Source organism: Mastomys coucha, unplaced genomic scaffold, assembly GCF_008632895.1.
Source record: "Mastomys coucha isolate ucsf_1 unplaced genomic scaffold, UCSF_Mcou_1 pScaffold23, whole genome shotgun sequence".
In the NCBI taxonomy this organism is placed as follows: Eukaryota; Metazoa; Chordata; class Mammalia; order Rodentia; family Muridae; genus Mastomys; species Mastomys coucha.
Window position 1 is genome coordinate 37,053,020 of NW_022196906.1, and position 13,370 is coordinate 37,066,389.

At 43.2% G+C, this 13,370-nt stretch overlaps 1 protein-coding gene across 2 annotated transcripts in view; it reads right to left on the reverse strand.

Moving 5' to 3' along the window:
- Arhgef12 (Rho guanine nucleotide exchange factor 12) overlaps positions 1-11,314 on the reverse strand; it is a 142,529-nt gene extending 131,215 nt beyond the window's left edge. For both annotated transcript variants that reach the window (XM_031344555.1, XM_031344553.1), the window contains exon 1: positions 10,595-11,314. In XM_031344555.1, coding sequence (XP_031200415.1) covers positions 10,595-10,626 — 32 coding nt within the window. In that variant the 5' untranslated portion in view covers positions 10,627-11,314. The remainder of the gene's footprint in view (positions 1-10,594) is intronic.
- Positions 11,315-13,370: the final 2,056 nt, after the last annotated feature.

Sequence of the window (13,370 nt, forward strand, 5' to 3'; positions counted from 1 at the left end):
TTGAGTAAATACAAGGTTAGAAATGTAGAACCTGTTGCAAACCTCCTCCAGAAACACTCCATGAAATCAAGATCTGGCTGTCAAACTCTACACACTCCATGAACATCCTCTCCAACTGACAGCACTCTAGACTTCTCAGTACCACTGTCTAACCATTAAACAATGAGGATATAATACAAGAAGTCATAGTCCAAACTACATGGAATCTCAGTGAGATATTTACTGGTGATATCAGGATATCCAGAGGCTTCACTAAAACCCCATGAGGAGAGGCAAGGAAAGAGATAAACCAAGACACTGATCAGTGTTGAAGCTGCTAACAGGAACACATAGGCTAAAGTAACACTCTGTATGTTAGTAAGTCTGTCCCATATGCTAAAGAGCCTATAGAATAAGCGTGTACTGAGCACCTCCTGTGCTAGACTGTGTTATTGTCCCCATTTACTCAGCCCCCATAGTCCTTCCTTACAAAGATTACACATGCCTTACCAGTAACCACATGCCTTCCAATGCCACCTGCAGAAGAGTATATCCCTACCCCACTGATAATGAACCTTACTTTGTCCCAGCCTATGTCCTATGAGCTAATCTCATGTACCCGTGACTGAACAAAAGCTTTAAGAGTCATCATATGCAGCCAGGTGTGGTGGTGCACACCTTTAGACCCAGCAATCAGAAGGCAGACACAGGTGGATCTCTGACGTTTGAGGCCAGCCTGGTCTATAAATCCAGTTCCAAGGGCAGCCAGGGCTACACAGAGAAACCCTGTCCCAAACAAACAAACAAACAAACAAACAAAAAGTCAGCATGTGCATCCATGAATGTCCTTCTCCTTTCTCTCTGACAGAGTAACCATGAATTTCAAACAGTAATGTTCCTGAAGCCAGGTTCCAAAATAAGACCAAGGAAGTAATGGTGCAGGCACTCCATATCTGATACTGCAATCCTGAGTAAGACAGATGACACCTAGCACTTCAGGACAGATGCACAGAACATTAAATGATAAGTTGCTGTGTTTTTGTAGTATTTCTAAAAGCAAAGGATGGAGTTAAACTAACTAAAAGTGGTGGTACACTTCTAACTTCAACACTCTGGACACAGAGACAAGAGGATTCTGAGTTCAAGATTACTCTGGAATATAAATATATACACACACACACACATATACATATACACATACACAGACACATACATATACATACACACAGCAAGACCTTGTCTCCACAACAGTAACAGGTTTAAAATACAGTTATTTCTAAGTAGTGTGTCTGAAAACCAATGGAGAGGTGGAAATTGAGGTAAAAGAGCAGGAAGATGACTTTATGGTATGAACTCATAATAGTCACTGTCTCTTGCTATCTCTGCCACACCTGCATGTATGTGTGCTCGTGCACATGCATTTTGCACACCCACGAGAGTCACAGCACTAGGGAAGTATGAGTGAGTGTTACAGTGCTGGTGTGGATAAGCCCGAGTTGCCATGGCACTCATGTGGAGGCTGGAGGACAACTCTTGGGATGTGGTTCTTACCTTCCATCATGTGGGTTCAAAAGCTGGTGACAAGCACCTTTACCCACTATGCTATTTTGGAAGCCCAGAAACAAGATGTGTTACTGAACCTGGAGTTCACTCATTGCCTACACTGGCTGACAAATGAACTCCAGAGATCTGCCTGTCTCTACCCCATCCAAGTACTGGGGCTACAGACTACCACTGTGCCAGCCCCCCTGGCTTTTACACTGGTGGGTAGGGATCCACACTCAGGTCCTCACTCTACCAATTGAGCCGTCTCCCCAGTCCCAGAAAGGAAAAATTCTAACTATGACTCTTGTGGTGACTAAAAACCACTTGAATGACTACAAAAATCAACTTTGGCAGAATAACACTGTATTACATGAACATGTTTTTACTGCAGCTAAGTAATGTCTGAACATTGCAATAACCTGCAAATAAAATTAGAAATAATGCCTGCACTTTATATCCTAGACTCTCAAAGTACTTTATAAACATCAATGTAACCTTCGCATCACCTGACATATGGGTGTTATACAACATTGCAACCAGATATCCTTCTTTCACAAAACACTCAGATACCCCTCAGGAGCAGTCACCCTGCGAAGTCTAGCCCAAGCAACCAATAAAACAGGAAATAAGCTGTCAGTGCATGTGCCACCAACAATCTCCAAGAAGACCAGACCTTCACCCACAAGAACCACTTCCGGTGAGAAAGCCACAGAGACATCAGGCAAACCACAGCAGATCAGCATGTGTGTTGACACAGGAAAGACTCATAACCCATCTAAAAATCTACAAGAAAGCATGCTTGTACTACACTATTTATGTACCTTTGGAGGCACTGTACCCTTTTAGTGGGTACTGTCTGCAGTAAGTGATCAATTTCAAAGTTAATGCCTTCAGATCATCTGGCTTTTACATAATAATGGACATTTTCTGAATCCATGGAAGATCTACAAAAATTCTCTTTATTAATTATACAACCTGAAAGGCAGCTTTTATATTTAATACTATGTAAAATTATAGCCTAAAACTAGTATCTTTAGTAACTACAATATACTTTATAGTGTCAAAATAAGAAGCTGTGTGATCAGTGGCTAACTGTAAGTTGGTTCCCCCTCCTCCCTTCCTTCTCTTTTTTTGAGATACAATCTCACTATCCAGCCCAGGCTGATCCAGAACTCAAAATTCTTCTGCCTTAGCCCCCAAGTGCTGGAATTAGAGCCATGTGCCACTACCATATTCTCTTACACATTTGTAATTGCTGTGTGACTACTATTACAGTCCCAAGCCAGAAAGACTTTTTTCCCCCTGGCTATTAGATCTGCTTGTCTCTAAACACAAGGAAGCCACCCAGGCCTGACTAGGACTTTTTTTAAAAACCACGAATCAGCATTTGAATTCATTAAAAATCATTCAGGCTATGAGTCTGAACTCACAGCTGCACTGAGGCATGTCAGTTTAATACAGGAACCATAATGTGCTTCTTCTACTAAGAGTCAAAAACACATAGGAAAGCACTTTGAGAACAGCTGACCCTTAGCACCACCATCTACCACTCTACAAGATCAAAATCTACAGAGTCCCGGGTGCCTGCCCCACAAGCACCTCAAAAACAGCTCACACACGGTACCTCTGAAACTTCAGACATTCTAGGTCAAAAACATAAAACTGGTGTTTTCCAATTTCAAAACTTACTAGCAAAACCCAAAAGATCAAGGATATCTACTTAAATAATACTAGATTAAATAAGTATCAAAGAAATCCTACTAATAAAACATTAAAGAGTTCTTTAATCTTAGATATCATATAGTAATTGAAACACACTTTTTCTTCTGTCGCTAGCTCGTCATGAGTAATAACTCTCCCAAACACAAGAAAGTAAATAGTTTTCTGAGATGCATTTTTATTACATTTTTAATTACATGTACACCTGGATGCGAGTGCAGGTGCCTGTGGAGGCCAGGGGCAACTCATCCCCATGGAACTGGACCTGCAACAGGTTAAGAGCCTCCTGATGAGTGCTGGGAACTGAACTTGGGTCCTCTACAAGAGCAGTACACACTTCTAGCCAGAGCCACCTCTCCAGCCAGAACAAGGTATTATTTAAATTTTAATAGTAATCAATTCTACCAGGAAATTACTACTAAGCAAGTACTGCAGAGCTATTTCTTAAAATTGATATGATGACATAAAGATTTTTTTTTTAACATTTTAAGTAACCTGGACTGAAACAAGCCACTGAGGAGAAGAACGATTTCCAGATGCCTCTTACCATCTTACCTCTAAGCTACAATTGCATCTCCTCACTGACCCCAGTGATACTTTGTCTTCACTTCTGAGGAACTTTGACTCAGCAAAGGCTCCTGACAGCATTTCTGTATTCTACTTTTTGATGTACTAAGGGAAAAACATTTGAAAGAATCACTTTGTAAAGAAGTCTTCTAAAACATGAGTAGTTGTTTAAGTAGCTGATTTGATAATTGTGTTGTTTATATATGTTTGTTTCATTTGGCTGCCACAATCTCTTACATACATTTTACCATAAACATGGAGCCAGAGAATATTCAACCGGCAAGCCTGAGGCCATCAATTTATCCCCAGTACAAAATTTATAGACACACTCATGCACACATCTACCTCTCTAAATTTTTTCTGAGAATCTTTCTCTACCTGCAATTTTGGGGCTCGGGCTATACCTGGAGAAAAATCAAAGAACTCAAAATCACAGTAAAAATAAGTTGGAACTTGCTTCTCTAGAATATGAATCATATAGAATATCACATTTTGTACCAGGAGACCAACTAAGAACTGTACTAGGAGAGTAAGTCAGGCAAAGCTAATAAAATATTGAGAGACAGACTGACATTTAGACAATGGAACAAGAGAAAACATAACTCAGCTAAACAAAGACTAAGTAAGGGGAGGAGAGCCAGAAAGAAAGCAGCCACTAACCACGTGAACCATTACAGGCATGCAAGCTCAAAATGGCAGAAAAGCATCATCTAACCTGGTACAGCAAGAATGCACAAGTTTCCAGGACGACTTAAAAGAAAAGCTGGAGCTGAAGATCAGGAACAGCTTCCTGACTACAAGCCCTGTCAGTTTGTTGTTCAGTCTCCTGAGGAAGTGACAAAAGCTTTATTCTCTAGAGATATTTAAAGTTAGCACAGATAAGGGACCAGGAAGAAAGCATCCTGTAAGAAAAAATACCCTATTCTTTTTTTTTTTTTCTGGTGAGGTTGAAAAGCTGCTAAACAATGGTGAACAAACAGAAAAACATAATATATGTAAAAAGAAAATAATTTGTGGTTTAAAAAAAGAAAGTCAGGCACTGGTGGTGACTGCCTTTAATCCCAGCACTCCAGGGACAGAGGCAGACAGATCTCTGACTTTAAGGCCAGCCTGGTCTATAGAGCAAGTTCCAGGACAGCCAGGGCTACAGAGAGAAATCCTGTCTCAAAATAAAATTTAATTAATTAATTTAATAATGATGATAATGACATCTTAAATCCAGAAAATCCAGATTAAAGGTCTAAAGGTCTGCCTAACATACTACACCTTTGGTTTCAGCAGTAGCACAAGTAAAACATATAATAATAATAATAATAATAATAATAATAATAATAATAATAATGATAATGATGATGATGATGATGATGTCTGCTTGTTTCAGTTTTATAAGCTTGACTTGATTATGAGTTGCCTTAAAGTATATATAAATAATGAAAATATGATCTACCATACACCAAATTAAAAAACATTATAAATATTAAAAATTATACTATCATGCAATATCACTGTATACATGGAAGAATATTTTATTCAAAAGAAGATGAATTAGTTATATCACTATTCTGAAGACTCCTAATTAAGAGAAGGGATCTTTGTTTGTTTGTTTGTTTTTTGAGACACGGTTTCTCTGTATAGCCCTGGCTGTCCTGGAACTCACTCTGTAGACCAGGCTGGCTTCGAACTCAGAAATCCGCCTGCCTCTGCCTCCCAAGTGCTGGGATTAAAGGTATGCGCCACCACAGCCCGGCTGAGAGAAGGGATCTTATCTCCACGTAAATTAAATCATCAAATCCAAATTTTAACACATGAGACAAAACTAAGGTACGCCTCTTAGTCCTAAAAACAACAGCACAGTCCACTTCTAAGAGATAAGTAATTACGCAGTAAGACCCATGTGTCCTGCCTTGCTGGAGGAGGAACCCAAGCACTCTGACTGATCAGGAGTCCCAGCCACCAGGCAGCACTTCTAGTAACTGTCAGACAACCATGCCCAAGATCCCTCCAATCACCTGTGGAGAACCTATAAAACATCCCACTGTGTCTATGATCTATGGTGTAAACATGTTAACACTGCAGTATAAATACAAATAGTAGGGGGTGGGGAGGTGGGGGAGGACACGTACTTGGCTTGCACACGCTACACAGCAAAGCCACGCCACATACAGTACTTCAAACTTTAAAGGGTCTTGGAAAAGCTGCACTGGCACTATTAATTTGCCAACCATCCTAAGATTGGTAAAAATCTATCTGCTGCTCACTAAGTCAGTGAGAAGACATGTCCATAGGGCTGAGAAGTGTCCTCCCAAGTGTCCTCTACCTTCCCAAGTGCTGGGATTAAAGGCATGTGCCACCACTGCCCGGCTGAATCAGGATTTTATTGAGAACTTAGAAAAGACAAGATATTATATAGTTGGAAGTGTGATACTCCTTATTCTCAGTGTCAAGTCAGTATTTGAAATGGATTCATTTTATAAGAAAATGTTACAAAGAATTCAATCTTACAGATAATGACCTTGAAAATAACATACAACCCCAAAGGGGTGGGGAGGCTGCTTACTTTGTTATTAACTAGAAGAACTATAAGACCACTTTGGCAGAAAAAAAGAAATATGCCTGATAGCTGTGTATATGGATATAAAGTTACAGGCTTCTGTGTTCACTTAAAGCTACTTAAAAGTCAGCTTAAAGCTAAATTCAGTACTGAGTAAATGCCAACACACCAAACACGTGTCAATCTATAAACCAAAAACAGCAAGATCTGTAAGCCCCAGACAAAACAAAGTCCATTCATCTCAAGGAAGACCCTGTGGACTTTCCCAGCTGTACCACCCTGAAAACTTGCTGTTAACAGAATCTACTCTGAAATCATTCACTGGGTTCATTGAAAAAACATTCTCTCCCATATACTTCTTAAATGTCAATCACCACAGTATCTGCCACTCTCGAGATAGAAACAAGCAAGCCACAGAACACTAAAAATTATTAAGATATTTTAGGGCTAAATAGACCCATTAATGTAGGGGGGAAAGCAGCAATTAGACACATCACTTTTTGAGTCTTCTGGCTTCATAGTAGTTACAAAGCAAGCAACCATAAAATACTTAATTTTAAAAAGCTTTTCAGGGCCTAGAAAGATGACTCAGTGGTTAGGAGCACTGGCTGCTCCTCGAGAGGACCCAGATTCAATTCCCAGCACCCACATGGCAGCTCACAATTGTCCAGTTCCAGGGGATCCATCACACCAAGCATACATCTGGTACACATATCTTTGGATGCAGGCAAAATACCCAAAATAAATAAAATATTTAAAATAAAAACCAAAATAAAATAAATAAATCTTTTTTTAAAAAAGTGCTTTTCAGGTACACTATATATATAAAAACAGCAGTCTTAGCCAGGTAGTCACTCGCCTTTAATCCCAGCAATCCCGAGGCAGAGGCAGACAGATCTCTTGTAAATTCCAGGCTAACCTGATCTACAAAACCAGTCCAAGACAGCCAGGGCTATTCAAAGAAATTCTGTCTCGAAAATCACTCCCCACCCCCCAAAAAAAAGTAAGGGAAAGAAAAAAGAGGAGCAAATGGATGCATGAATCTAACTGCAAAATAATAACAGGATGTAACAGAGTTCTGAGTATCCAAAGTGACCAATCAGAGCCTAAACAGAACTGAATTCCATCCCAGCCCCAGCACGTCCCTAACACAAGAATAAAACCCTTCTTATCTTGTTCAGCCATGTGTCGCCTGCCACAAACTGCAAAACAGAACAACGCCCAAAACCAGCCAGTCTGATTTCCACTGAGGACAGACAGACTCTGTAGTCAAAAGCACCACAATGAAAGAACTCCAGCTCACACAGCTGCTCTGGTGGCTTGCACACGCTACACAGCAAAGCCACGCCACATACAGTACTTCAAACTTTAAAGGGTCTTGGAAAAGCTGCACTGGCACTATTAATTTGCCAACTGTCCTAGGATTGGTAAAAATCTATCTGCTGCTCACTAAGTCAGTGAGAAGACATGTCCATAGGGCTGAGAAGAAGCTGGAGTCTGTAGGAAGAACTCTGCTAAGGCACTCTGCATGAGTATTACTAACCCAGTACTTCCAGATCTCACTTCAACATATATTCAAACCAGGACCTACTACTCTCCTGAAGAGAAAAGCGGCTTTACAGTTACAGAGTAAGTTCAGAAAGAAAAAAAAAAAAAAAAAAAAAAAAAAAAAAAAGGGCAGTGGTCACCTAGTAATTCTCTTTTTAAAGGGGGGGAAAAAAAAAGCCACCAAACTCCAGTGCCAGACAAAGAACAGGATTTCAATCAGTTTTAAAATAAACTTTCCAGGACCTTATTTTTTACATAGCTCAGTTGTCTGAAGCAACACAGCAGAGGTTTGTGAGGAGAAGTTATTTAGGCCTAAGCCCCACAAAGCATTAACATATTTAGACTGCTTCCTTTTACCAATGTAACTTTTTTCCCTATGTTAAAAGATGAAACACTTGGGTTGGAGAGATGGCTCCCCAGTTAAGAGCACTGACTGCTCTTCCAGGGGTCCTGAGTTCAATTCCCAGCAACCACGTGGTGGCTCACAACCATCTGTAGTGGGATCCGATGCCCTCTTCTGGTGTGTCTGAAGACAGCTACAGTGTACTTATATACATTAAATAAATAATATTAAAAAAAAAAAAAACTGGGCAGCGGTAGTGCACACTTTTGATCCCAGCACTCAGAAGGCAGAGCAGATGGATCTCTGGGTTTGAGGCCAGCCTTGTCTAGAGACAGAACAGCCAGGGCTACACAGAGAAAGCCTGCCTTGGAGGAAGGGAGGCCAATACAAACTGACTTCATAGAATGTGTATCCACTGTTCTCACATAAATATCTAAGAGCAAGAATCCAGCAGGGAGCAGGGAGAGGACTGCCATGATACACACAGCCAGATACACGCAAGAAAAAAATGGGGGGAGGGAGGGTTTAAAAGATGGCACGACAGTTAAGAGCACATGCTGTTCTTGCTCTTGCAGAGGACCCAAGTTAGATACCCAGCACCCAGGATAGGCAGCACCCATGGGATCCTAAAGCCTCCTCTATCCCAGGTGCACATACCTGCAGGCATGGGTTTTTTTAAGATTTATTTTTGTACTTTTACTTCTGCATGTTTATGATGAATTAAGTTATTTTAAAAAAAAAATTCAATGTTTATGTCCAATGTCTTTATATACCAGAAAGAGAACAAAAATCCCTGAGAAACAAAGCTAGGGAGGGAAAAAAAAATCCTTCCATGGGTGCTTTTGTGTGACTTTTGTGGGGAATGATTCAATGACTCTCAACTCTGTTTCTACAAATTAAACTCTGCAACATCTTAATGAAAACCAGGACTACATCAGTTTCTGGTAAGTCTGCTTAACTATAGGCTCAACTGACAGGCAAGAACTGAATGAACCAGCAGAACAATTATCTGGACACCTGTGAGTGATTTCTCAGAAGCCAAACGTCTGGAAAGGAGAGGGGACAGGGTGGTACATACAGCAGGAAGACCTGTGACAACTGTCTCTACACACAAGTACATTGTATTTAGCAGGAAAACTGAAATGAAACCCTGCCCAACAAAGCAAACAAAGGATAAACAGAAGGACTTTAAATATTTAGGGCATCTCTTAGGTGAACACTCATGTGACACTGGAAAGCATCAACAGGAAAAGGAAGCTCTGTCTCTGGAGAAGCTGTTATGGTATGATAATGCAATTTGGCCCCTTTAAAAATCAACAAATGAGTCGCACAATCGGGTGAGACTCTCTCATTAGGAAACTAAACTGCTTTCCGAAGGGGCACTACTGTTGCTCTTGAAGACTTTCGGCCTTCTGCTTCAATTACTTGTTTTGTTTTGTTTTATGACAACAATTTGAAGGTTGACTTAAAAAAAAAAAGATAAAATTTGGAAGTAATATACAATGTCATAATTAAGTTCAGAAATAAAATATTCTAAAGAAACCAACTTGCTTTCACTAAAAAGAACTCAAAAGATCTCTTAAGTCAAAGAACTACACTTGGACTACGTACTCTACAAACCACACCGTGTCCCCGATTAACAAACAAGATCCACCTGCCATGCCTAAACCAGAACTAGAGTTTACATCTTTAAATGCTAGGGCTTCTGAAAGATGGGATGTAAAAAAAGAATAATTAGAAGCAGGCCCCATGATTTTCCCTCATTTCCTTTAGCTCCTGGAAACTGTCCCCAGCAAGAACCCGTGATTTACTGGTAATGTCAACATTCTGGAAAATTAGGTAATTAATAATTAAACACTGTGCAGGTCAACACGTAAAAAGAGATCAGAGTCACAAATCACCATGCAGCAGGATGAAAATTAAGTTCACAGACAGAAACTCCTAAAATTGAGAGTGTAGAACTACCACAGTACAGGAATCCAACCGATGATGCACCAATACCCACCGAACTCAAGCTCTGACCTTCACCCAAAATGACCTCCCTCTGGTTCCAAAATGAGTACACAAATCTTAATGCATCCGACAGAAAACCACAATCATGGTTTTCCTTCATTTCCTCTGAGAATATGGGGGAAAGTTTCTCTCCCAAAAAAACTGCATTTCCAAATTCAATCAACCGGATAACTTGGCAGCAACCCTAGACTAATTGCACAGCTCCGAAACAACCTTCTTTCCTATGCCTGTCAACTGCACTAGCTGAAGGCAAATCTGCAATCACCGACTCCCCTGCTGCGTGGGACCGAATCCAGGGAAGGTTAGCGACCGAGGAACTTCATACCCACCTGTCCGTGATAGTAGACTGTGTGCCACTCATTGGGGCCCTTGGCGAGAGGTCTTCTTTTTATCCAACTTGCATTTTACAGTAACACCTCCACACCCCACCCCCAGTGCTCTGGGATCAGGCCCAATTTCGGCAGGGACACAAAAGTCCAACTCAAAACTCCATTCAGTCATCTAGAACATCCGATTGGAAGGGGTCAAGGAAAGGGGATGCGGGCTGAAGCAAAACAAGTTATCTCCTCAAACAAACCGAGCAAGTCGGCCACAAGACGAGCTCAAGAACTAAGAACGATCCTCAGCAAGGCACGGGGAGAAAACTTCGTCACAGAGGGAAGTCCCGAGCCGTAGGACGGGAACCCGGATCCCTCCCGGGTTAGGGCAGGCAGGATCGGATCGGCTCAGGGACGGGCGTCGGCTCCTGTCCCGAGTCGGCTGGGCCCGGCCCTCGGGTCCCCGCTCTATCTGGGGCTGCGGGTCACTCGTGGCCGCAGCCTCCGCCGCGTCTCACGCCGTCCCGCGCTGGGCTCGCGCCGCCCCATGTTCCCGGGCCGAGGGCCCTGAGCTGCTCCGCGCCGCCCCCACCCGGCTCTGGCCGCCGCGCTGACAGGGACCCCGTCTCAGCGCCCGGGGCAGCTCCCCATCCCTCGGAGGCCCGGGAGCTTCTTCCGCAGTGGCACGGCGGCTCCTCCCCGACGCTCTGGTAGGCGGCGGCTCCCGCGAGGAGCGGGAGGTCCCGGCCCGGCCCGGAAGCCCGGCCCCCGAGCAGCAGCGGCAGCGGCGGAGGCTCGGTGCGCAGGGCCGCTCGCCGGGTCTCAGGGGCGCTCACGGGAGCGCGCACAGGGTAGAGGGGGCCGCCGGCGGTGACGAGCCTGGCGACCGCTGCGGGCGGGCGGGCGCGCGCGCGGGTTCCGGTTCCGGTTCTGTCCCCTCGGCCCGGCGCGACTGGAGCGCGCCGAGCCGTCCCCTCCCCCGCCGACTTTTTGGGCCCTTCTCCCTGGGACTTCGGGAAGCCGCTTCACCCGGGATCCCTCCGCTTCCCGGTCTCGCCAAACTTGAGAGGATACTTCCGCGCAATACTGTCGCGGGGGATAGAGGGGAGCGAAAAAGTAGTTCTGTGTGGCGAAGCGGGCGGCTTCTTGCTCCGCCACCAGCAGCTGCTTTCTTGGCCCTTGAATGCCCTCGTCGTGCAGTCCACAGTGTAGATTCCACTCGGGACAGCAGAGGAGCCATTTCATTCCTCAGTCTCGAGGAGCTCACATCTAGAGGGTCTTCGGAACTCCCTGCTGGAAACTTTTATTCTTTAAGAGAATGTATTCGTTCCCGGTGTCAAATGCTTTTTGATGACTGCATGCGAGCCCAGGTCCACTGGCCCGGACGGTGTTAGGCAAACCTGCACACACACACACACACACAGGTTTGGGGATGGGCCACTCACCTGGGGCACCTGCTGGCCTAGCGCCCCAGCACCGAGGGGTGTGGGTGGGGGATGGCCAGAAGAGGCTGTGGAGAAAGGATCTGGGCCCACCCTTGAGCCAGGAGTTCTTGATATAAATATTGCTTTTAGGCTGTTTTGCCTTGGCAAAATGAACTGTATTATCTGCCAAATTGAGAAAGCATGGTGCTTTCCACGGCAAGTTAATAAGCTTGTTGTGAAAAGAGATGGAAGAAGAAATAGATCTGTCCGGTAAACAGCACTAGGGATCCCTTTGAAGAGTTCCCAAATGTTTTCCGGTTTCTCTTTCGATGGGGTAGAGACATTCAGCTAACCATGTAGTTTTATGATTGAATAAATTTGTCCCTGAGGAAGTGAAGTACCACGACACAATACAGTTCTCCAATTCTGCCTGTAAACAAGTGGCTATTCCTTTTATACAATCCTCTTCAGTCTTCTGAGCGTCAATCGTGTAGGTGGGAAAAGACTTCGGCCATTTTGTGGAAATCAAATCTAATAAACAGTGGGTGTGGAGAGGAACAATTACCTCTTAATAATGCTGTTTCTAAGTCATCCCACAACAGTTCGAGAAAGGATCGGATCATCATCCCTGAATAGATGCATGAGCTCAAGGTGACGTTAGAATGGGGGACAAGGGGGAAAAGATAAACAGAAGCCTGAAATGACTCTCTCACTGGATTTTTTTTTTTTTTTTTTTTTAAGTTCAGGGCACAGCCAGCTAATTTTGTAATGTTTATTTTAGGAAAGAATAGAAGCAGATTGGAGTTCCAAACCACTTTCCTAACGATCGGACCTGGACACGTTGCCATCTGCTGGTAAACCCCAACATGGCAATTCTAGCCCAAAGATTCCACTTGTTTCTACCTATAGTTAGAAAGAGTTCTGAAAAATCTATATACTCTAAACAAAACGTGAACCTTCTCCCCACGCTTGCTTGAGTTTTCTCGAGTGTACTGTCCTCTTCCCCCTTGTCCTAATAATGTCACAGTGCAAGTATCAAGTGAATAGGGTCTGATGACTCATCAAATCATGAATTTTAAAATTAAGTTCCCATCTTCCTTTCCAGTCTGCCTCAATGCTCAAGCTTCAGGAGTGAAACAAACTGGGAACACTTCCTAGTTCACCTTCTCTTCCTTGCATACAAAACCTTTTGGCAAGCTGTTTTCAACATCTTTCCAAATTTAACAGCCTCAAGGTTCTAGCTGTGAGCAAAGAAGGCATTTTGCTGTGGGAAAGCTTTCAGAAGATGGTCAGCAAAGGATTCAGTGATGAAAATCTCTGCTCACTCACAAGGCTCTGATTTTTTTTAATATCCTGATGAAAGG